This window comes from Equus asinus, chromosome 5, assembly GCF_041296235.1.
Source record: "Equus asinus isolate D_3611 breed Donkey chromosome 5, EquAss-T2T_v2, whole genome shotgun sequence".
In the NCBI taxonomy this organism is placed as follows: domain Eukaryota; kingdom Metazoa; phylum Chordata; class Mammalia; order Perissodactyla; family Equidae; genus Equus; species Equus asinus.
Window position 1 is genome coordinate 72,527,471 of NC_091794.1, and position 26,439 is coordinate 72,553,909.

The following is a 26,439-nucleotide window of genomic DNA, read 5'->3' on the forward strand; positions in this document are numbered from 1 at the left end:
AGTAGTGAAGCTTACAAAAGTCAATGACAAAGAGAAAATACTAAGGGCAGTGAGGAAGAAGAAGATAACCTACAAAGGAACACCCATCAGGCTGTCAGCAGATTTCTCAGCAGATACCTTACAGGCTAGAAGACAGGGGAATGATATATTCAAAACTCTGAAGGATAAAAACTTGCAGCCAAGAATACTCTCAAAGGAACAGAACTGAAAGCCCAGAAATAAGACCACACATCTACGGACACCTAATCTTCAACAAAGGAGCTGAGGGCATACAATGGAGAAAAGAAAGTCTCTTTAACAAATGGTGCTGGGAAAACTGGAAAGCCATATGTAAAAGAATGAAAATTAACCATTCTTTTTCACCACTTACAAAAATAAACTCAAAACTGATCAAAGACCTAAAGATTAGACCTGAAAGCATAAGGCTTCTAGAAGAAGATATAGACAGTACACTCTCTGACATCAGTATCAAAAGGATCTTTTCGGACACCATGTCTTCTCAGACAAGGGAAACAATAGAAAGGATAAACAATGGGACTTCATCAGACTAAAGAGCTTCTTCAAGGCAAGGGAAAACAGGACTGAAACAAAAAAACAACCCACTAATTGGGAAAAAATATTTACAAGCTATATATCCGACAAAGGGTTAATCTCCATAATATATAAAGAACTCACACCGCTCAACAACAAAAAATCAAACAACCAGATCAAAAAATGGCCAGGAGACATGAACAGACATTTCTCCAAAGAAGATATACAGATGGCCAATAGACACATGAAAAGATGCTCATCATCACTAATCATCAGGGAAATGCAAATCAAAACTACACTAAGATATCACCTTACACCTGTTAGAATGGCAAAAATAACCAAAACAAAAAGTGACAAATGTTGGAGAGCTTGTGGAGAAAAAGGAACCCTCATACACTGTTGGAGGGAATGCAAATTGGCACAGCCACTATGGAAAACAGTATGGCGATTTCTCAAAAAATTAAAAATAGAAATACCATATGACCCAGCCATCCCACTACTGGGTATCTATCCAAAGAAATTGAAATCAGCAATTCCAAAAGTCCCATGCACCCCTATGTTCATTGCAGCATTATTTACAATAGCCAAGATGTGGAAGCAACCTAAGTGCCCATCAACCGATGACTGGATAAAGAAGATGTGGTATGTATATACAATGGAATACTACTTAGCCATAAAAAAGGATAAAATCATCCCATTCACAACAACATGGATGGACCTTGAGGGTATTACGTTAAGTGAAATAAGCCAGATAGAGAAAGACAAACGCTGTATGACTCCACTCATAGGTGGAAGTTAAACATGTAGACAAAGAGAACTGATGGGTGGTTACTAGGGGAAAGGGGGGATGAGGGGTGGGCACAAAGGGTGAAATGGTGCACCTACAACATGACTGACAATAACGTACAAGTGAAATTTCACAAGGTTGTAAACTATCATAATCTTAATAAAAAGTAAATATATATATATATATTATTTCTGCTAGATAGCCCAATAATGTTTATCTACAAATCACATTCTGCTCTGATGTCATCATAGATAAAGATGACAAATATTTTTGGTAGCCACAGAAGAAAAAAAAAGCAAAAAGAGAGACAAAAATCATGGTTTCCCTAGGAATTTGCTTAGCAATTCAGGCCAAATGATTGGACCAGGTAATATTAAAAGACAACTCTTGGAAGGAGGCTATGTAGCTCCACACTATTTTGTCTGACCAGTACACCCAGAAGTCTCAAAACTAAAGTCAGCCAATAAATTACCACATAGAAACTTTTGGCCAGATGGAATAAATATACCACTTGGCATATGGTAGAAGCAGTCCCTACCTCATGATCAAGGTGACCATGTTCCAAAAGTTTGTTTGTAAATTATCTGCAATTTTTTTCCCTGCTTTTTTCTCCCCAAATCCCCCTTAGTAAATAGTTGTATATTTTAGTTGTGGGTCCCTCTAGTTGTGGCATGTGGGACGCCGCCTCAACATGGCCTAACAAGTGGTGCCATGTCCATGCCCAGGATCCGAACCCTGGGCCGCCCAAGCAGAGCGTGCGGACTGAACCACTCGGCCACGGGGCTGGCCCCTGCAATTCTTAATGCATTATCAAAAAAGAAACCTTTGGTTTAAGGTTAGGAACGAACACTCTCTATAAACCCCACAATGACTATGATAGTGTACTGCCTTGTTCACCACTGAATCTTTAGCATCCCCTCACACAAGGACTGGCACGTATTAGATGCTTAATAAATGTCTATTGAATGAACGAAATGCCAAGCATTATACTATGAAAAAAGCAGTATAAACAGCTAAAAAGGTTGAAAATGGCTAGTCCAGCAAGCAGAACAGGGAAAGCAGAAGGGCAGAAGGCTGTTGTACTTCTATATGAGCCTTTTAGTACCATTTAATTTTTTTTTTTGGATGTACCTCATATTTCGAATTCTGTATACATCACGTTCACCACCCGAACACTAATTACAGTCCATCCCCTCACATGTGACCCTAATCACCCCTTTTGCCTTCCCCCCTCCCCCCTCCCCAATGGTAACCACCAGTCCAATCTCCAATGCCATGTGTTGTGTTTTTTTTGTCGTTTTTATCTTCTACTTATGAGTGAGATCATACGGTATTTGACTTTCTCCCTCTGACTTATTTCACTCAGCATAATACCCTCAAGGTCCATCCATGTTGTCACAAATGGCCGGATTTCATCATTTCTTAAGGCTGAGTAGTAGTCCATCGTGTATATAACCACATCTTCTTTATCCATTCATCCCTTGATGGGCACCTAGGTTGCTTCCAAGTCGTGGCTATTGTGTATAATGCCGCAATGAACATAGGGGTGCAAGTATCTTTATGCCTTCGTGTTTTCAAGTTCTGTGGATAAATACCCAGCAGTGGAATAGCTGGATGATATGGTAGATCTATCCTCAATTTTCTGAGGATACTCCAAACTGCTTTCCATAGTGGTTGTACCAGTTCGCACTGCCACCAGCAGTGAACAAGGGTTCCCTTCTCTCCACACCCTCTCCAACATGGTTGTTTCCTGTCTTGTTAATTATAGCCATTCTGACCGGAGTGAGGTGATACCTCATTGTAATTTTGATTTGCATTTCCCTGACAGCTAATGATGTTGAGCATCTTTTCATATGCCTGTTGGCCATCTGTATATCTTCTTTGGAGAAATCTCTGTTCAGATCTTTTGCCCATTTTCTAATTGGATTGTTGGTTTTTTTGTTGTTGAGCTGTATGAGTTCTTTGTATATTTTAGATATTAACCCCTTATCTGATATGTGGTTTGCAAATATCTTCTCCCAATTGTTAGGTTGTCTTTTCATTTTGTTGATGGTTTCCTTTGCTGTGCAGAAGCTTTTAGTTTGATGTAGTCCCATTTGTTCATTTCTTCTTTTGTTTCCCTTGCCTGGTCAGACATGGGACTTGAAAATATGCTGCTCAGACCAATGTCAGAGAGTGTACTGCCTATGTTTTCTTCTAGAAGTCTCATGGTTTCGGGTCTTACATTCAAGTCTTAATCCATTTTGAGTTGATTTTTGTGCGTGGTGTAAGGGAATGGTCTACTTTCATTCTTTTGCATGTGGCTGTCCAGTTTTCCCAGCACTGTTTATTGAAGAGACTCTCCTTTCTCCATCGTATGCTCTTGGCTCCCTTGTCGAATATTAGCTGTCCATACACGTGTGGGTTTACTTCTGGGCTCTCCATTTTGTTCCATTGATCTGTGTGTCTGTTTTTGTGCCAGTACCATGCTGTTCTGGTTACTATGGCTTTGTAGCATAATTTGAAATCTGGGAGTGTGATACCTCCAGCTTTGTTCTTTTTCCTCAGGAATCCTTTGGCTATTTGGGTAACTTTTAAAATTATATTAGACAGGTAACATTGCCCCAATTTTTACAGGTAAAATTCTGCATTGGTCACTTAACTTTCTCCCAAAACAACTTGTAGATTTCATTAAAAATACATGAGTTGCCAAATATGGTTAGAAGTACACAGCTCCTTGCCACAAGTGGGTGAGATGGCTTTGTACGTAATTACTCTTGATTTTAAGTGCTCCAGCTTTTATGCACTCTAACTTTACATTAGGATTAGGAAGTTAACAAATGAGAACTATATGTTTATCTCTAAAGAAAGGGTTGTGGGAAAAGCTACTGCTTTTATATTATATACTTACACATAGTTTAAAATGTTTTAGAAGCATGACTTACTTATGTCATTGCTTTATTGTAGTTTTTAAAAAATTCAGTCCCTATGATTTTTATTTTCTTCTTTATACTACTAGACTGAGTTCTGTAAAGACAAGGACAATGTGTCATTTATTCACAATTATATCCTCTCCAACTAGTATAGTGCATGGAACATATTAAGTGTTCGATAAATATTTACCAAATAAATAACTTTTCTGTATTGTTTATATGTTCTGAATTGAGCATGCCCTATTTTTTTTTAAATTTTAAACCTTATTTTTATAAAGAGAAAGCAGGAAAATTACATAATAAGTTCTAAAAGATTTCCATAAAAATACACAGTTAAAACACATTTCAGGCAATTAAAGGAACAACCTTTAACATCTAAAAACTGGACCGTCTGTTCTTAGTGATTTCCCAAGAGTTCAAGATAGGCCACCACTAGTAAAATAGAACTGGTTAAAAAAAAGAATCGGAGAAGGCTAAGTTCCAATTTAGGAGCAGAAATTCATCTGCCCTCAGTAATAGCAACGATGTTGGCAACAGCCCTTAGGGGAATTTTCCTTTGTTATAGGAAACCCAAGTAGCCAGTTACTTCTCCATACCACTTTACCTGTGGAAGAGGTGACACACCTATATTGCAATCATTTCCTTTAGGCAACAAAGAGCTTCAAGAGAGGAAAACAAAACGCATCTATTTTTCTATATGATACAAAAATAAAATCTAATGAGGCCAGGGTAAACGATACACTGGTAGTAAACAAGTCTTTATATATTGAGACATTGAAACGTATGTTCAAAAAACTAATCTTCAGTGAAGTAGCTTAACACTCAAGAAAAATACTCAAAAGATCTCTGTTGCAGTCACGCACTGTATCATGACATTTTGGTCAACGGCAGACCACACGTACGACAGTGGTCCCATAAGATTAGTACCATATGGCCTAAGTGTGTAGTAGTCTATACCATCTAGGTTTATGTAAGTACCCTCTGTGATGTTCGCATGACAAAAATCACCTAATGATGCTTTTCTCAGAACATATCCCTGTCATTAAAGGATGCCTGACTGTAGTCTTAGCTACCCAGTTAGACACATAAGCCATTAACGAAAAGAGGGTAGGATCAAGGTATCCTAATACTAAAAATTAATTTCTCAGCTACTATCCTAAATTGCACCTTAAATACCAAATTTGTGTTTGTCTACAACCAAAGTTTGACACAGATGTAATTATCATACCAAACTATCTAATTTTGAAAAAAGGCTTCAGAATGGCTCTATTGTTTTTCCAGCCTCGATAAGGATTTGCAATCTGAATTCTATCACATCTCCTTTATGTATAATGATGTTTACCCATTTACCCACAGATTCAGTGACACTTCTAGTGAAGTTTGTACCAGCCTTCCCTACTTCCTTCAGCCTATTCTTACAGTGGTATCATGTCCTTTCTCTCTAGAGGCTTGAGATCAAAGCCAACGGATAGTGAACAAAAAGTAAAGGACAAAAATTACAAAATTACAAGACAGTAGGAATGAAATTCCAATTTGATAACCACCTAAGATACAGTCTATAGTGGCCGACATAAACTTATACAAATGAGGACAATTGTAGCCCAATTTCTTGGCCCGAAGAATAATCACAGAAGCCATTTAGTATAAAATTTGTTAAAATATCAATCAATTTGTGGCATAAAAGGAAAAATCTTAAAGATCTATACTACTCAAACATCTACATGAGAGTTTTCAAATTGGGATCTAAAAATGTATCTACCACAATCTTCCGTGTTTTCATTTCTGACAACCTATAAAAATTAGTATAACCACACACTGAATCAGCTCAGAAACAACCTTAAATCCAAGTGCTACCAAGTTATTTCATCGCCCATGTTTTTGTTTATAATCAAGTTGGCACCAAGTACTATTACTTGTCACAGAAGAGCCTCAACCATGAAAATGACATATGTGTGAAGGCCAAATGACCTCATGGCATGTGCTGTACAAAGAAAAGTTTCCCAGTAGTTAGACCAGAGAAAAGTGGTGAGATGATCGAGTCATCACATTCAACACAATAGTGTATGCATACCAAACTTCAAAAGATTTTATACCCTAACAGGCAGTACCATTTTCACATTTTACATAGTAACTTACTTTTAGCAAGGCAATATCATTCATCACATTAATGTTAATTTAGATTTTATTGCTTTGTGTTTTGTTTGGATTTAATTTGCAATTTTCTTTTGGATGTACAGTTAGTTCTATAAGATTTTACACCTAAGAAGTTCATACCCAGTTTTATATTTGCCCACATTAAATAACATTATGATATAATAAACACTTGAATTCTGGGCTTTCAAGAGTTTTTTTCTAAAATGGACCCAAATTTACTCAACTTTATAAAACTGACTTTTACACCTGTTTGATATCCAGACAAGCAGCTATAATTCATTATACCTTGTATAATATAGGATGCTGCAAAACTTACTGCATGTAAAATCCTGTCTTCTTCCAGTGATCAATGCCTTCCCTGGCAATCTCTCAGCATTTAGTTTGTACTAAAGCTTACTAGAGTAAATAAAGAATCTGAAAGGTTTCCCTCCATTAATCAGTATCATCAAATATCCACTGAATGCCTCTTACAGGCTAAGAAGAGGAGATTAAGAGGCTCAGCAGCCTCTCTGGCCTCTCTTCAAGGAATGTCCTAATTTAGTTGGGTGTAAATACATGAAAAGATAGAACAAGCTAACATACAACAAGTTTAGAACGACTACTGGAAACTTAACTTCCATAGCCATTGAAAGGAGAGAGAAGATTATAGTTGTCTTCTCTCATCCTTAGACTATCTTAATTGCAATAGGCAGATACTCACAGAGGAGTAGAAACAATAGTAAAAGAAAATAACAGAGGAAGGATAGAAGGAAAGGGAAAAGGTGAAAGAGATGCTCCAGGTGAATTTACGGTTAATCAGAATGGAAGAACAGAACTAATATTTATGAGTTCTTTCTATGTACAAGGTGTAGTATGTTAGAGTTATTAAAATATCTTACCACAACTACTTTGTTGAGGTTTTATACCTACCTTTAAAGATCAGGCAAATTTTAAAAGAGGTTTAAACAAAATTAAGTACTTAGTCAAGATTCCACAGTTAGTAAAAGGGCAGAGCCAGGCCCCAAGTCCTGGTCAGCCTGGCTCTAAAGGTTTTCTTCTATAATATACTGCCTCCTAAACCATATTCAGAAGCTTGGGAAGTGCCAGTTGGGTTTTGCACAGGTGCTAGGGGAAACATACTATCAATAAGATAAATTCTCTTTCTAGCCTCATGAAACTTAAAATCTCAAGAGGGAGATGAGTTAACTAATATTATATTATTAAAAGCAATAATGCATGTAAAGCCCACACAGTTCCTGGTGCATAAGAAGTGCTCAAATATTAGTTGCTATTATTATGTATTATTACAAAGCAAAATGTTATATGGGCTACAATGGAAGTAGAAATTATAGCAGAGGTTAAGGGGGTAAGTTACTACTTTTTATTACAGCGATAAGAAAAATGAAAAGAAAAGGTAATATGTGCACTGGGTCTTGAAAGATTGGAATGAATCTTACAGAGGCAAATTTGAGGACTGAGGATGATGAGGACTTACGAGTAGCATGAACGGAAGCATGGAATCAGAAAAGATTTCTATGTGGAGCATCAGGTACATGTAGGGACAGGAAGTAGAAAGGTAGGTTGGGGTCAAATCAAAGAGAGTTTGAAATCCCCTAACAAGAAGTTTTACTACATCCTACAGACAAATTAAACCATTAAAGGTTTTTCACAGTTGTGGATGCCTTACGATTATTACTATAGTTGCTGTTTATAGGAAAAAGAAGAGAATAAATTCAGGAATATTAGAAGGGCACTAGAAATAGAGCTGGCAAGATGTAACAAAAATGATAGTCAAAGTGAGTGCAGGAGTGTGAGTGATCCTATTGAAAAAACAAAGTAAAAGAAAAAAAAGAGTCCCCAGGTTTGGCAGGCTGGGAGTTATCACTTAAGAGGATTCTCAACTTGCAAACCTCAATGGCTCAGAAAATAATGCTGTCATTAACAGAAACAGAAAAATGGGATAAAGAGATGGGTTTGAGGAGGAAAGAAACGATAAGCTCAGTTTTAGCCATGCTGAGGTTGAGTTCCAGGGAGACAGCTAACTGGAAAAATCCAAAAGGAGAGAAGGTAGAGTAAAGCCATATGAAAAGAGATATACAAATGGAGGGGCAGGGGAGGGAGGAAGCCTCAACTGCACAGAAATTTTAGTTGAATGCATGAAAGCGGCAGGGACTAATGAGAATGAGGGAGAAAGTTACAGTCTCAAAGGAAACATCTTGCAGTCAAGAGTATGGGTGTAGTGTTAACTTTGGGAAAGAGTGAGAATAATCTTTTCTTTGAAATATGCAAAGCAGAGAAAGCGGGTATAGGTGAAGTCGCTAAGAACTGCTGAAGAAGAGAGACCTTTTTGATAAAGAAGGGAGGGGCTGTATTAGATACTGAGCACTGATGGAAAAGAGTCCACTGAGGGGATTTAATTGAAAATCCAAAAAAGTTAATAAGAAGACTGTTAAATAGTTACAGAAATCCAATTACAGTTAGACAAAATTTAAATTGTGATAGATACAACCATCTCCATTTTGTGACCTAACAGTACTAGAACCAGAGAAACCAGACAATGGGGGGCCCTGGGGAATGGAAACCAGAATGATATACAGCACAAAACATCCAGTGACAAGAAATTCTAAGGGTGATAGTAAAATCCATGCTGTAGAAGCGGACTATAACGTTTACGCTGGGGAATGAGAAAAGTCAAACTAGAAAGGTACTAAATGACCAGGAAAAATGGAAAAGTAGAGCTCAGACCAAAATGAAAGGACCAAAGTCCAGAAGAAGTAAAGTTCTAGAAGAGGATGAAGGTAAGAAAATTGTGGTCAAAGAGAAAACACTTTCAGATTCAACATTTTGGAGATGATGTAGCTCTAAGCGATGACAAGGTCAAAGTAGTACAGTTTAATGGCTAAAGTGGAGATGAAATTAAATTCCGTGCCCATTTGGAAGAGAGCTCCATGAGTGCCTACCCCACAGTTACCTAACAGTATGTTATAAATCTCAAAGTACTCAATAAATAGCAATGGAAAAACAACCTATATATCACCTGTTTGTTAATTTCTTCATTTAACTAACAGTTTTTGAGCACTATTTAGAATGCCAAGTAACGGGAGCAGAGATGGTAAAAGTAGTTGTTGTAGCAATGGCGGCTAACATTTATCAAGTTCTTACCATAGCTAGGTATTAGAGTCAAGTTCTTCACCACACTTCACTATCTCTGGGAAGAGAATCTTTAATTTTGTACCAGTTAAATGAAGATTTAATTACATATTTCTAAATGTCCTATCTTCTGTATGCATTAACTTTAGGAAAAAATATATAAAGAACTCTTGTGTATTACATGTACTTTAAAATATCAAAGCTATCAGAGTTTAAGACTTCTCAAATTTATCTTTTTCTTCTTGTTATTCCCAAAGACACGTAAACTCTCTTCTTAGCAAAAGCTCATAAATTCCAAAACTGGATCAAATTAGGCAACCTTAAGTAATCTGCATCCTAACTGGGAAGATGGGAGTTATAGATACTTTAAAAGATAAACAAGAAGAATATGAGAAGGACTTAGTGAATTGTGCAACGAGTATGGCATTCAAAGAAAAGAGATCATTTTAAGTTTGGGGGATAGGGGCAGAGGGGTCAGTCAGGGAGGCACCACAGAAGAGGTGAGTGCTGAACGGGGCTTTAAAGAAAAGGGGCAGTAAGCAAAGGCAAGCAGCATTTCACAGAGAGAGAGAGCATCATGAGCAAGAATGTGAAGACCAGAAATGAAAAGATGAGTTCAGAGCAAAGCAAGTAGGCAGCAGCGCTCTGGTAGAAGGTTTATGCAGGGGTATACCGGTAGAAACGTATAGAAAAACAGGCCAAGCCTAGATCATAGAGAGACATGAATGTCAGTCTAACCAACTGTGGAGGGAATCTCATCTGCCACATTCAGTCTAATATGATTCTTAAAACACTTCTTACTGAGTGATAAATTTGCTGAAATGATGCTATAGTCATTTATAAAACTGCCTAAATTAAAAAGAAACCTATAGGAATTATGAAGTTGCTTTTAAAAGGCATAGCTCATAGAGTAACATAGATCTCCTGATTCAATTCTATATTCATTTCTTACGGTCTCTTAATAACCACATCCTTGAATAATGTTTTTTAAGCCTCTGTTTGAACACTGCATCTTGTAGAACCTGGGATGCGCTATACCACCCTGTCTAATCAAGCCAATTCCTAGTATAGGACAAAGATAAGTAGAGAGAAAGGGTTATAAAACATCAGTTTTCTACAATGCAATCCTGTAAATCAAAACAAAATCCTCTATATGCTACAAAATAATACTCTCTCATTGGGGAATAAACATAGAAAACTATCTTCAGCATGGCAGAGTAGACATTTGTTCTTTCTGTCACCCAGCATCCTTTTTTCCTATTTTGCTTGGCGAGGCCACCTTCGACCCTATCCGCAATGTGTTTCCAGTGAAGCAGATAACATCCCAGTTCCAGGCGTGCAGCATATGACTGAAATTTTGATTGGTTAGGATTTGGAAAATGACTGGTTAAGGTGATCACCACTAATCCTACGAATTGTATTATGGTCCTATAAACTTGGAACTCCTATAATGGGAGGTTGAAATTGCCGCAACCATCCACGCAACCATCTTACCACCACAAAGGGAGAGCATATCTAAAAATGAAGCCTACCCAGAAGAAATGAGACCTAGAAATAGAGAAGGTGATCTGGGTCCTCAAAACATTGTTTCAGTGGCTACTTCAAACCACACCCAAACCAGATTTGCTTTTTTCTTAAACCAGTTTGAGTTTTTTCTTTCACTTTCATCCCAAAGACTACTACCCAACATTCACAGTAACTGCCAAATCCTATAACAAGAAAAGTAGGTCAACTTCTCAGCACTTATCTATTATCACACATTATTATAATAATTTGGTTACATCAATAACCAAGTATAGATACTAAATTTGAAAAATGAATCTGGCACATTTTAACACAGCATTTCACTTTCAACAGTGCATTGCAATGTCTTGTTCCTAGACAAAAATCAGTATTTTACCCTCCAGAAAGCAGAAGAAAATTACTATAACCTTACTATATATTATAACACTGTAAAGGCAAGAATAAACAACTCAGAAATTAAAAGCTTTCATTACATCATGCCACACGTATTTAAAAAACAGAAAACAGGATCCTGGGCGCGGACGTGGCACAGCTCGTCAGGTCACATTGAGGCGGCGTCCCACATCCCACAACTAGAAGGACATGCAACTAAGATATACAACTGCGTACAGGAGGGGTTTGGGGAGGTAAAGCAGACAAAAAAAAAAAAGATTGGCAACAGTTGTTAGCCCAGGTGCCAATCTTTAAAGAAAAAAAAAATTGAAAAAAAACAGAAAACAAAACAAAACAAAACTAAGGAACTATCCAGAAGCCACGTAAAAATTCTTACTTGAAGCTGAAGCGTATGTCGAAGAATTGTTTCTTCTAAGGCATGGATCCACTTCTCTCGCTCATCAGCATCACGAGCTAGAATACAAGATTAAAATAATTAAAACTTTAATTTCTACAATATAGCTCCATGTTTCAAAGTAAGAATTTTAAACCATGATGCTAATAGAAAAGATTTTTAGTTGTGCTATTTCCTTACTAGGTTCACCTTCCTATCCTTCCCAAATATGCAATCCACTTGCAGCCACTTATAACAAAGGGAATAATTGTGTTCAATAATAGTAGGCTACTTCTCCACTGAGAACAATTAGAAAAGCTGGAATAATTATTAAAAAATAACTGGTTGAAGGCATCAGAAAATAACAAGGTAGTGAAGAATTAACAGACCAAGTTCTAGAAGAAGACAAACACCTAGAAGATAAGACTGGTATTCAGGGCCACTTTTTTCTTGGAAGCATTGTAAATTCCAGGAGAGTTGTAGACTGAGCAATGTACTTAAAAGTCTTGTCAGTAAATGTGGACAGCGTATATGGGAACTCTATGTACTTTCTGCTCAATTTGTCTGTGAACCTAAAACTGTTCTAAAAAATAAAGTCTATTAAAAAAGAAACAAAAAAGCCTTGTCGGGCCAAAAGTTGGAGACCAGTGCCCACCAAGAGTGAGGGCTCTGCTAATTAGGTCATGTTTTGATTGGGAACTCAAAGGGTTGCACCTTGAGATTAAGAATAAAACAAATACTCAGTCCTCTAAGTGGCCAAGAAAAATCCTGATGCCTGAAATGGATTAAAACGACCCCAGGTTGTTAGTGACTCTAGGTACCCAGCTAGCAAAAGCAAATGAAAATCTTTTCTGTAGGAAGATAGCATCTTAGCTGCTGAATTATTTCTATAAGCAATTTTCAAATACAATGTCTAGCACATAAGCAAAGATAACCAAGTATACAAGGATACAAAACCACACATAAATAAGAATCAAAAGACAACAGAAACAGGTCAAGAGGAGTTCCAGATATTTGAACAAACAATCTCATACTTTAAAATTATGCGTAATACATTCAATAAATGACTGAAAACTTTGACAGTGACTTAGAAACCATTTTATAAATGATCCAGGTTTTTTAAATAATTGAATATAAATTCTAAAATTGAAAAACATAAGCAAAATTAAGAACTCCATGGATGAGTTTAACAGCAGATTAAATCAACTAAAGACACAGAGAACTCAAGAGATATCTGAAAAAACTCACCAAAAGACAATGAGTCAAAGGGATAGAAAATATAGAAGAAAGGGTATGCAACATAGAGAGTGAGAGGGTATACCCTGCACGTGATAGGAATATCAGAAGGAGACAAAAGGGACAATGGAATAGAAGCACTATCTGGCTGAGAATTCTTCAAAACAGATGAGAGACATTAAGCTATAGATTTCAGAAGCCCTAAGAATTCCCAGCAGGATAAATCAAAGAAATACACAGCAGGCATAACCCAGCACCATTAGTGCAAACCAAAGACACAGGAAATATCTTTAAAACAGCCAGTGGGAGAGGTGGGGGCAGATAAATTACTTTCAAAGAAGCAGCAATTAAATTGAGCTAAGGTCTCAAAAGAAACAGTGGGAAGCAAAAGACAATAGAGTACTTTATTTAACAGCCAAAAGGAAATAACTTCGAATCTAGAATTTGGTGAAAACTATCCTTCAGGAATTAAGATGAAATAAGGTCATTTTCAGGCCAACAGAAACAGAATTTGTCACTAGTAGACACTCATTGAAGAAAATTTGAGAAAGTATTCTCCTTGCATAAGGAGTAACACCTGATGGAAGGTGGCAGATGTAGGGGAAAAATACAGAGCAACAAAAATGGTAAGTACGTGGGTAAAACTAAATGAATATTGATTGCATAAAATAATATCGTGAGGTTTTAAATAAACACATACAAAATTAAAATATAAAACCAACTGCAAATACACTGGGAAAGGGAAAATAAAGAATTCTAAGGTTCTTGAATTATTTAGGAAGAAGATAAAATTACTGATTACTGTTAGATTTTGAAAACTGAAAGATTCATGTCGTAATTTTTAGAGTAATCATTAAAAGGTGTTTTAAAGTGTTTAACTTTCAAAATAACAAAATGAAAAAAATCAATACTGAAAAATAATCAATCCAAAAATTGACAAGAAAGAAGAAAAAAGAAACAGAATATGCAAGGAAAAAAGAAAACATATGGTAAGATGGTAAATTTTAAGCCTAAAAACATTAATAATTAAATTAAGTATAAATTAAGTAAATGCTCTAATTAAAAACTAAACATTTATAAACAAGATTTAAACAATATGATGCTTACAAGAGACACTTACTAACATAAGGATATAGAAATATTGAAAATAAGAGTATAAAAAAGATATACTATAGAAACACTAACTCAAAAAATGGTGACATTATTAAAAGAAAATAAAATAGACTTTACCACAAGAGGCTCACGTAAATACAAGAGGTTCAAATCATCAGGAACATAGAATATATGTAAATTTATATGTAAGCAATAACATGGATTCATAAAAATGTGTGTATAATATGGGAAAAACCTACAGAATATAAGGAACAACAGAGAGAACACCAGAATCATAGTGGGAGATTTTAAAACATCCCTCCCATTAACCTACACATCAAGCAGACAAAAAATTAGTAGGAATCTAGATGTGAACAATCCCTGATGAATAAACTTGATCCAATAGGCATACACAGAACTCTGCATATAACAAGTGTAAAACAGACATTTTTTTCAAGCAAAGAACATTTCTAAAAATTGACCATATAAGGGACCCTAAAACAAGTCTTAAATTTCAAAGGATTAAAATCATACACAGTATATTCACAGTAAAAATTTAGCTAGAAATCAGTTATAAACGTATATAGAAAATACTCAGGGGGCCGGCCCCGTGGCCGTGTGGTTAACTTTGCGTGCTCCACTTCGGTGGCCCAGGGTTTCGCCGGTTCGGATCCTGGGCGCGGACATGGTACTGCTCATCAGGCCATGCTGAGGCAGCGTCCCACATGCCACAACTGGAAGCACCCACAACTAAAAAAAATATGCAGGGGCCAGCCCACTGGCACAGTGGTTAAGTACACACATTCTGCTTCTCGGTGGCCCGGGGTTTGCCGGTTTGGATCCCGGGTGAGGACATGGCACTGCTTAGCAAAAGCCATGCTGTGGTAGGTGTCCTACGTTTAAAGTGGAGGAAGATGGGCATGGATGTTAGCTCAGGGCCAGTCTTCCTCAGAAAAAGAGGAGGATTGGCAGTAGTTAGCTCAGGGCTAATCTTCCTCAAAAAAAAAACAAAAGAGAAAAAAGTATGCAACTATGTACCCTGGGAGGAGGAGGGGAGAGGGGGAAGGCCTTTGGGGAGAAAAAGGAAAAATAAAATCTTTAAAAAAAAAAGAAAATACTCAGAAATTTGGAAAACTAAAAAAAAAAAGAAACACTACTAAATAATCCAATGGTCAAAGAAAAGCATCTCTTCCTTTCCAATTTGGATCCCTTTTATTTCTTTATATTGCTTAATTGCTCTGGCTAGGACTCCCAATACTACGTTGGATAAAAGCAGTGAGAGTGGGCATCCTTCTCTTGTTCCTCTCCTTAGAGGGACAGCTTTCAGTTTTTCACAGTTAAATATGGTGTTACCTGGTGATGTGTCATACATGGCCTTTACTATGTTGATGTACTTTCATTCTATACTCATTTTATTCAAAGTTTTGATCATACATAAATGGACACTGAATCTTGTCAAATGCTTTCTCAGCATCTATTGAGATGATCATGTGATTTTTATTCTTCATTTTGTTAACATGGTGTATCACACTGATTGATTTGCAGATGTTGAACCATTCTAGCAACCCTGGCATAAATTTCACTTGATTGTGGAACACGATCCTTTTAATTTGCTAAAATCTTGTTGAGGATTTTTGCATCTATGTTCATCAGCAATATTGGCCTGTAATTTTCCTTTTTTAGGTTGTCCTTGTCTGGTTTTGGTATCAGAGTAATGTTGGCCTCATTTTAGTTGGGAAGTGTCTCCTCCTCTTCAACTTTTTGGGAGAGTTTGTGAAGGATAGGTATTAAACCTTCTTTGAATGTTTGGTAGAATTCACCAGGGAGGCCATCTGGTCCTGGACTTTTGTCTCTCGGCAAGATTTTGATTACTTATTTGATCTCCTTACTAGTGATCGATCTATTCAGATTCTCTATTTCTTCTCGATTCAGTTTTGGAAGGTTATATAATTCTAAGAATGTAACCATTTCTTCAGGCTTGTCCAATTTGCTGGAATATAGCTTTTCATAGCATTCTCTTATAATTCTTTGTATTTCTGTGTTACTGGTTGTAATTTCTCCTCTTTCAATTCTGATTTTATTTATTTGAACCTTCTCTGTCTTCTTAGTGAGTCTAGCTAAAGGTTTGCCAATTTTATTTATCTTTTCAAAGAACCAGCTCTTAGTTTCACTGATTCTTTTCTATGTCTTTTTAGTCTCTACTTCTCTTATTTCTGCTCTGATTTTTATTATTTTCTCCCTTCTATGGATTGTGGGCTTCACCTGTTCTTTTTTGAGTTCCTTTAGGAGTAACGTTAGATTGTTTGAGATTTCTCTTATTTCTTAAGGTAGGCCTGTATAGCTATAACCTCCCTCTTAGTATCACTTTGCTGTAGCCCATAGATTTTGGTCTGTTGTATTTTCATTTGTCTCTAGGTATTTTTTGATTCCTCCTTTGATTTCTTCGTTGATCCAGTAATTGTTCAGTATCATTTTGTTTAATCTCCACATATTTGTAACTTTTCCAGTTTTCTTCTTGTACTTGATCTCTAGTTTCCTACTGTTGTGGTTGGAAAAGATGCTTGATACTATTTCAATCCTCTTAAATTTACTGAGACTTTTTTTGTGGCCTAATATGTGATCTATCCAAGAGAATGTTCCATGTGCATTTGAAAAGAATGAGTATTCTGTAGTTTTTGTTTTCAGGGGAGATTAGCCCTGAGCTAACATCTGCCAATCCTCCTCTTTTTTTCTGAGTAAGACTGGCCCTGAGCTAACATCCGTGCCCAACTTCTTCTACTTTGTATGTGGGACACCTACCACAGCACGGCTTGCCAAGTGGTGCCATGTCCACACCCAGGATCCGAACCAGTGAACCCCAGGCAACTGAAGTGGAACGTGCGCACTTAACTGCTGTGCCACCGGGCCAGCCCCAACTCTGTAGTTTTTGGATGGAATGTTCCATATATATCTATTAAGTCCACCTGGTCTAATGTGTCATTTAAGGCCAATATTTACTTATTGATCTTCTGTCTGGATGATCTATCCATTGATGTAAGTGTGGTGTTAAAGTTCCCTATTATTATTGTGTTACTATCAATTTCTCTTTTTATGTCTGTTAATAATTGCTCTATGTATTTAGGTGCTCCTATGTCGGACGCATAGATACTTACAAATGTTATGTCCTCTTGTTGGATTATTCCCTTTATCATACAGTGCTGTTTTTGTCTCTTGTTACAGTTTTTGTTTTAAAGTCTGCTCTGTCTGATATAAGTATTGCTACATCAACTTTCTTTTCATTTCCATTTGCATGGAGTATCTTTTTCAATCCCTTCACTTTCAGTCTCTGAGTGTCTTTAGATCTGAAGTATGCCTCCTGTATGCAGCATATATCTGGGTCCTTTTTTTTTTTTAACCATTCAGCCACCCTTTATCTTTTGATTGAAGTATTTCATTTATTTACATTTAAAAGCAATTTTTGATAGGTAGGTACTTATTGCCATTTTGTTACATTTTTTCTGGATGTTTCTGTAGTTCTCTGTTCCTTTCTTTTTCTCTTATTTTCTACCCTTGTGATTTGATGACTTTGTTTAATGTTAGGTCTGGGTTCCTTTCTCTCTCTTTTTTTTTTTTTTTTTGTATTTATTATCGGTTTTTGTTTTTTGGTTATCATGAGGTTCATATGTAATAACCTATGTATATAGCAATATATAATAAGTTGATGGTCTCTTAAGTTCAACCTCATACTTTTAGAGCTTTTAGCCCTACATTTTTACCCCTGCCCCACATCTTATGTTTTTTACATCATATTTTACCATTTTTGATTTTGTGTATCCCCTGCCCTCTTATTGTAGATATAGATGATTTTAGCACTTTTGTCTTTTGACCTTCATACTAGCTTTATAGGTGGCTGATTCACTACTTTTATTGTACACTTGCCTTTACCAGTGATATTTTTTCTTTGATAATTTTCTTATTTCTATTTGTGGCTTTTTCTTTTCCACTTAAACAAGTCCCTTTAACATTTCTTGTAAGGCTGGTTTAGTGGTGATGAACTCCCTTAGTTTTTGCTTGTTTGGAAAACTCTTTATTTCTCCTATCTCCTATCACTATTTGCAGATGATATAACTTTACATATAGAAAACCCTAAAGAATCTACCAAAATACTATAAGAAATAATAAACAAATACAATAAAGTTGCAGGGTACAAAATCAACATATAAAAATCAGTTGTCTTTATACACACTAAACAACAAAATAGCAGAGAGAGAAATGAACACAATCCCATTTACAACTGCAACAAAAAGAATAAAATACCTATGAATAAATTTAACCAAGGAGGTGAAAGATCTGCACCATGAAAACTATAAAACATCGCTGAAAGAAATTGAAGAAGACATAAAAAAATGGAAAGATATTCCATGCTCATGGATTAGAAGAATTAACATAGTTAAAATGTCCATACTTCCTAAAGCAATCTACAGATTCAATGCAATCCCTATCAAAGTCCCAATGATATTTTTTATGGAAATAGAACTAGAATCATAAAACTTATATGTAACAACAAGATCCTGAATAGCCAAAGCAATTCAGAGAAAAGAGAACAAGCCTGGAGGCATCACACTCCTTGATTTCAAAGTATGCTATAAAGCTATAATAATCAAACAGGGGCCAGCCCAGTGGCACAGTGGTTAAGTTCACACACTCTGCTTTGGCAGCCTGGGGCTCACCAGTTCAGATTCCAGACATGGACCTATATACTGCTCATCAAGCCATGCTGTGGCAGCAAGCAACATAAAAAATAGCAGAAGACTGGCATAGATGTTAGCTCAGGGACAGTCTTCCTCAAGCAAAAAAAAGGAAGACTGGAGACAGATTAACATTTCAGGGCCAATCTTCCTCACGAAAAAAACAAATCAAAACAGCATGGTACTGGCAGAAAAACAGACACAGATCAATGGAACAGAATAGAGAGCCCAGAAATAAACCCACACATCTATGGTCAGCTAATTTTTGACAAAAGAGCCAAGAACGTACAATGGGGAAAGGAAAGTCTCTTCAATAAATGGTGCTGGGAAAACCAGAAAGCCACATGGAAAAGAATGAAAGTAGACCATTATCTTACACCATACACAAAAATTAACTCCCAATGGATTTAAAGACTTGCATGTGAGACCTGAAAGCATAAAACTCCTCGAAGAAAACATAGGCAGTACACTCTTTGACATCTGTCTTAGAAGTATCTTTTGTAAATAAGTCTCCTCAGGCAAGGAAAACAAAAGAAAAAATAAACAAATGGGAGTATATCAAAGCAAAAAGTTTTCGCATGGCAAAAGAAATAATCAACAAAACAAAAAGACAACCTAACAATTGGGAGAAGATATTTGCAAATCACATATCAAATAAGGAGTTAATATCCAAAACACATAAAGAACTCATACAACTCAACAACAAAAACACAAAAAACCCAATTAAAAAATGGGCAGAGGATCTGAACAGACAGTTTTTCAAAGAAGATATACAGATGACCAACAGGCACATGAAAAGATGTTCAACATCACTAAGTATTAGGGAAATGAGAATCAAAACCACTTTGGGATATCACCTCATGCTCGTCAGAATGGCTATTATTAAAAAGACAAGAGGGGCCAGCCCAGTGGTGCAGTGGTTAAGTTCGCATGTTCCGCTTTGGCAGCCCAGGGTTCGCCAGTTTGGATCCCGGGTGCGGACATGGCACCACTTGGCAAGCCATGCTGTGGTAGGCATCCCACATATAAAGTAGAGGAAGATGGGCATGGATGTTAGCTCAGGGCCAGTCTTCCTCAGCAAAAAGAGGAGGATTGGCAGCAGACGTTAGCTCAGGGCTAATCGTCCTCAAAAAAAAAAAAAAAGCTACAAAAAGACAAGAAATAACAAGTGTTGGAGAGGATGTAGAGAAAACACATTCTGCCAGTGGGAATATAAACTAGTGCAGCCACTATGGAAAACATGGAGATTCCTCAAAAAATTAAAAATAAAAACCACCCTATGATCCAGATATTCTACTTCTGGGTACTTATTCAAAGAACATGAAAACACTAAATCAAAAAGTAATATGCACCCCTATATTCATTGGAGCATTATTCACAATAGCCAAGACTTGGAAACAACTTTAGTGTCCATCAATGGGATGAATGGATAAAGAAGATGTGGCACATATATACAATGGAATACTACTCAACCATAAAAAAAGATGACATCTTGCCATTTTTGACAACACAGATGGATCTTGATGATATTATACTAAGCGAAATAAATCAAACAGAGAAAGATAAATACCATATGATTTCACTTGTATGTGGACAATAAAACAACAACACACACATAGACACAGAGAATAGACTGGTAGTTACCAGAGGGGAAGGGGAGTGATGGGGGAGTGAAATGGGTAAAGGGGCACATTCATACGGTGACGGATGGAAACTAAACTTTTGGTGGTGAACACGATGTAGTCTACATAGAAGTTGAAATATAATAATGTACACTTGAAATTTATATAATGTTATAAAGCAATGTTACTCAACAAAAATATATTTATTTTTTCTTTTAATTATAAAATATAATTTATAAAAATAATTATAAATTAGTTAAAATAAAAATTTATTAATTTAAATTAAGAATTTATTGATTAAATAAAAATTATTTAATTAATTAAAATTAAAATGTCTCACTAGAAATTAGGAAATATTTGGAATTGCACAAATGAAAACATGACATATTGAAACTTGGATACAGTTTAAAGCACTGCATAAAAGGAAATGTATACCCTTAAAAGTATATACAGGAAAGCAAAAAGGCTGAAAACAACAGGAAATTAAATTCAAATTGAGTAGAAAGGAAATGATACGGAACATAAATTAATCAAAGAGAGTAAACATATCAATAAAGCCTGAAGTTTGTTACCTGAAATAACTGATGAGATTGATAAACTTTTAGGAAGCCTGATAGGAGGAGGAAACAATGATGAACATGACGGCTCAGATCATGAATGTCATGAATGACAAAGAAGACATCCAGAAGTTCATAGGAGGATGTTATGAATAACTCCATGATGACAAAAATGGAAATTTTAAATAAATGGAAAATTTTCTTTAAAATATAATGTGTCAAAACAGCCACAAGAAGAACTTTTGAGGGGCCAGCCCGGTGGCACAGCAGTTAAGTGCGCACATTCCACTTTGGTGGCCCCGGGGTTTGCCAGTTCAGATCTCAAGTGCGGACATGGCACTGCTCATCACACCATGCTGTGGTAGGCGTCCCACATTTAAAGTAGAGGAAGATGAGCATGGATGTTAGCTCAGGGCCAGTCTTCCTCAGCAAAAAGAGGAGGATTGGCGGCAGATGTTAGCTCAGGGCTAATCTTCCTCAAAAAAAAAAAAAAAGAACTTTTGAAATTTGGATAGTTCTATAACTATTAGTTGGGACTATAGGAAAGTACTCTTTTGGTAGATCAAAAATGCTCTAACATTAAAGTAACTGAAAATCATCCCACTACGAAAACTCCAGGCCCAGAAAGTTTCACCAGACAATTCTGTCAAACATTTGATGAAGAAATAATGCCAATCTAATACAAAATCTTACAAAGAACAGAAAAAGAAGAAACACTCCCCAACTCTTTTGTAAGGCCAGCATAACTTTGATAGCAAACTGACAAGACTGTTACGAGAGAAAAAAAAATTATAGGCAATTTAAATTCAATAATAGACATACAAAAATCCTATATAAGACATTAATATGTCATGTCCAAGTTGAGTTCATTCCAGAAATACAAGGTTGGTTGAATACACAAAAACCCAACATCCAACAATAAGAAAATACAAATGACTAAAGTTATTCACTGTAGCAATGTTTATAATTGCAAAATACTAGAAACAACCTAAATACTCATACAGAGGAGAGTGGTTGAATAAATCATGGAGAACCATGCAGTATCAAAAAGAGAATGAGGCAGCCAGCCCAGTGGCATGGTGGTAAAGTTCACGCGTTCCACTTCAGCGGCCCAGGGTTTGCAGGTTTGGATCCCAGGCACGGACCGAGCACTGCTCATCAAGGTGGCATCCCACATAATGTAGAGGAAGATTGGCACAGATGTTAGCTCAGTGACAAATCTTCCTCGAGGAAAAAGAGGAAGATTGGCAAAAAATGTTAGCTCAGGGCCAATCTTCTTCACAAAAAAAAAGAGAGAGAGAGAATGAGGAAGGTCTCTTTGGAGTGATTTCTAGATACACTGGAATGAAATTTAAAAAACCAGTGTGGTATTTTTAGTGTAAGAAAGAAAGGGATATAAGAAAATACACATGTATCTGCTTGTTTGTGCAAAAGAAATACTAGAAGGATGAACTCAAAACTAAAGAGAGTAGTCAGCTACCAGGCATAAGCGGGAAAGGACAGAAAGCCAGGGAAAATGGGAACAAGTTAGTAAGGGTATGGAGGTAGGAACATTTCTCCAAATTTATCTTTTTGTATATACTCAGACTCTATAGAACCATAGTAATGTTTCACATACTCTCAAAAAAAAATTAACTAAAATCAACCAGCACAGGGAAGGGAAACCCAAAATAGAATACAAGCAGTAACAAATTAACCTAACTGTACTACAAATGAATAAGACAATCACACTGAAGGGAATGAGAAAGAAAAGATTAACCCTAAGTAACACTGAAAACAGTGTTCTGACTACATAATGCAAAGCTAAACAAGAAAAGAACTGTATACAAATACTGTACTCTAGTTGGTAAATCTGGTTTTCATAAGAGTATAGGTTAGCAATTCTGTAACTAAAAACAAATGACTATATTATAGGTAATAAGAACCAGGTTTCTCATTGTCAGAGAAGAAAATTTACAAATAAGGAAAGAAAGAAGGCTAGAAAGAACCATGTGGTGGTGATCTAGAATTGGAGGTATCGATATGAACCCACAGTTTAGACAGACAGATAAAGATAGGAAGTGCTTGAAAAAGAATGAGGGCATGTGAAGGGGCTCCAATGGCCAAAGCCTGAATAATCTGTGCAACAGGAGAACTGATAGTCCTGGATTTACAACCCATAGAATAAAATCAACATCCAATAGTCCAATACTGATATAAATAAATAAGTGAATAAGAAAACAAATGGGGAAGAAGGCACAGCTCTTCCTTCAGAAGAATCACAATTCATAAGTATAGAAGGAATGAAAGAAATTTAAAAATCAACATTAGACAAACACCACAGCAATAATTACTGCAGGCAAGATCCACTGACGGCATACTGATAGCTAAAGCAAAAGTGTGAGGAGAAACAGGATATTAGCAGAGTTTCAAAGTATCTCCCCCAAGGTATTTATTAATTACAAAGGGAAAAATGGTAATTTTACAATGGAGAAACCTGGCAGATACCACCTTAATCCAGTAATCAAAGTTAACATCACCAGAAATAAATTTATGTATATCATATATCCCCCAATACAATCCACTGAGAAGGAAACAGCATCACTTCTGTGGTATTCTTACTAAAAGTATATAATCTCAATCTAATAATGAGAAAACATCAGATAAGCCCAAATTGAGAGACATCTACAATATAACTAATACTCATCAAAAATGTCAAGGTCATGACAGACAAGCAAAGAAAAAGGAACTGTCATAACTAAATGCAATGTGGGATCTTGGACTAAATCCTAGAACAGAAAAGGGGCTTTAGAGGGAAAAATAAAATGAGCTCTGCGGTTTAGTTAAAAGTATTGTACCAAACGGGTGGAAGATCCAGCTCAGGACATCAGAGCCTGAGCAGAGCAAGGAGGGCATACATCATGACAAGGGACAACCTGGCACGGGCATTAAAGCCCAAGCAGGATGAAGAGAGAATCTACACAGTGGAAATGTCGAGCATGAGGAGTGGGAGCCCAAAAACTGGGAGGAGGGAGTCCATCCTGCAGGGGATGAGGTGAGTCTAGCCCAAGGTTTCCAAGGCTGAGTGGAGTGAGGGGTGACATCCACACAAGGGAAGTGAGTGAGGAGGGGAAATATTACATACAGAAGGATCGATCAAGTAAAAACAACAAGGATAAAGGATTTCACTGTTGGAAAATAGAGTCACAAATATGGTAAGGGAGAAAACCAAAATGATTTCTGAAGTGTGAGACTGGACATGGAGGTATCAGTATGAACTCATAGTTTTCAATATATAGGTAAGTAAATACATATGGAAATATGAAAAAGGATGCACATGTGTGTACATACACACATATATAACATTCACATTTGTCTTAGCTCTGAGAGGGTCTGGGCAATATGACACTCAATAACAATAAGTACACGCAGCACCAGGTGTTGATTTCCAAATACCATTCTCCATTAAAAGGAAATAGAGTTCCTTGGAAAAATGGTTGATTCCAGAACTAGGACAGGAAAGGTAGAAAATAAGTCTGGAACAACTTTTTTGTGCCAGAAAGTAAGGAAGGTAATACTCAGGGAAATGACAGAAACATGGTAAAACAACACAGAAGTCAATTTAAAGGGAATTCTACTGACCAAAGCAAGGACAATTTGAGCATCAAAATAAATAATGAAGTAAAGAATTATAATCCATTGAGTAAAACAGGAAATCATGAGTTGCTACTGATACACACAAATTGAAAGCTTGATGAGGAATGGGGTATTGGCATAGCTTCAAAATACCTCCCCACAAAATATTAATTGAGAAGGGAAAAAGACAAAATTTTTTTTTTTTTTTTAAAGATTTTATTTTTTCCTTTTTCTCCCCAAAGCCCCCCGGTACATAGTTGTGTATTCTTCGTTGTGGGTTCCTCTAGTTGTGTCATGTGGGACGCTGCCTCAGCGTGGTCTGACGAGCAGTGCCATGTCCGCGCCCAGGATTCGAACCGACGAAACACTGGTCCGCCTGCAGCAGAGCGCACGAACTTAACCACTTGGCCACGGGGCCAGCCCCGGAAAAAGACAAAATTTAACAATAAAAGCCTGGCAGATACCACCTTAATCAGGTGCTCAAAGTAAATGCCATCGGTAACAAGACAAACTGAAATCCTGTGGTAAGAACACAGCATCATTTCTGTGATCTTCAGGCCAAAGACATGTAATCTGAATCAAATCATGAAGAAAGATCAGAAAATAAAAAACAACTAGGGGCTATTCTACAAAAGAATTAGCCTATAATCTTCAAAAGTGTCAAGGTCATAAAAGTCAAGGAAAGACTGAGGAACTGTTTCAGACTGAAAGAGACCAAAGAGACAAGACAACTAAATGCAAAATGTGATTCTGAACCAGATCCTCTTGCTATAAAGGACATTATAAGGAAAACTGGTAAAACTTGAATAGAGTTTAAAGATTAGATGGTATTAATGCACCAATCTTCATTTCCTGGATTTTAATGGCTGTATAGTGTGTATACAGGAAAATTTCCTTGTTTGCAGGAAATATACAATAAAGCATTTGGGGATGACGGGACAACCAGTTAGCAACTTCCTCTCAAACAGTTCCAGGGGGAAAGTTCTTTGTACTGTACTTGCAGCTTTTCTGTAAGTGTGAGGTTGTTTCAAATTTTTTAAAATTATATTTAAAAAACACTATTAAGATAAATCAAACAAGATATAAATAAATGGAAATACCACTTCATGGATTAGAAGATTCAATACCCTAACAATATTCAAAATGATCTATAGATTAAGATTAAATGTAATGCAAATAAAAATTCCAAAAGGTATTTGGAAAGAGAAGCATTCCTAAAGAGTTTACTCTATCAAATATAAAGTCTTATTATAAAGCTACAGTAATTAAGAAAATGTGATATTGGAGCAAGGATAGATAAAGAAACGAATGAAATAGAACACAGCCCACAAATAAGCCCATTCATATACACATATGGACACGATTTGTGACAAATGTGGCACCAAAGAGCAGTAAGGAACAATCTTCTGTTAAATAGTGTTGGACAATATGGGGAAGAAACGAAACCTGACTCTACCTTGCACTATACACAAAAATCAATTCTAAGTGATTGAAAGTCATCCCTCTGAGAACAGGAACAAGACAAGGGTGCCCACTCTCACCAGCCCTATTCAACATAGTACTAGAGGTTTTGGCTGGAGCAATTAGGCAAGAAAAAGAAATAAAAGGAATCCACATAGGAAATGAAGAAATGAAACTCTCACTGTTTACAGATGCCATGATTCTATATATAGAAAACCCTAAAGATGGGTCCCCTCTCGGTGCACGAAGCTGGTGATGGATGCAGGGGTGGAGACAGGGATGGCCACCCTGGGTGGGTGGATGGATGGTGAGGCGGGAAAGGGAAT

General features: G+C 36.6%; 1 protein-coding gene across 6 annotated transcripts in view; it reads right to left on the reverse strand.

The window, feature by feature from the left end:
- Positions 1 to 26,439, reverse strand: part of OSBPL9 (oxysterol binding protein like 9) — a 161,162-nt gene that overhangs the window by 61,644 nt on the left and 73,079 nt on the right. For all 6 annotated transcript variants that reach the window (XM_014833089.3, XM_014833088.3, XM_014833086.3 and 3 more), the window contains one exon: positions 11,807 to 11,883. In XM_014833089.3, the coding sequence (XP_014688575.2) occupies positions 11,807 to 11,883 (77 nt within the window). The remainder of the gene's footprint in view (positions 1 to 11,806; positions 11,884 to 26,439) is intronic.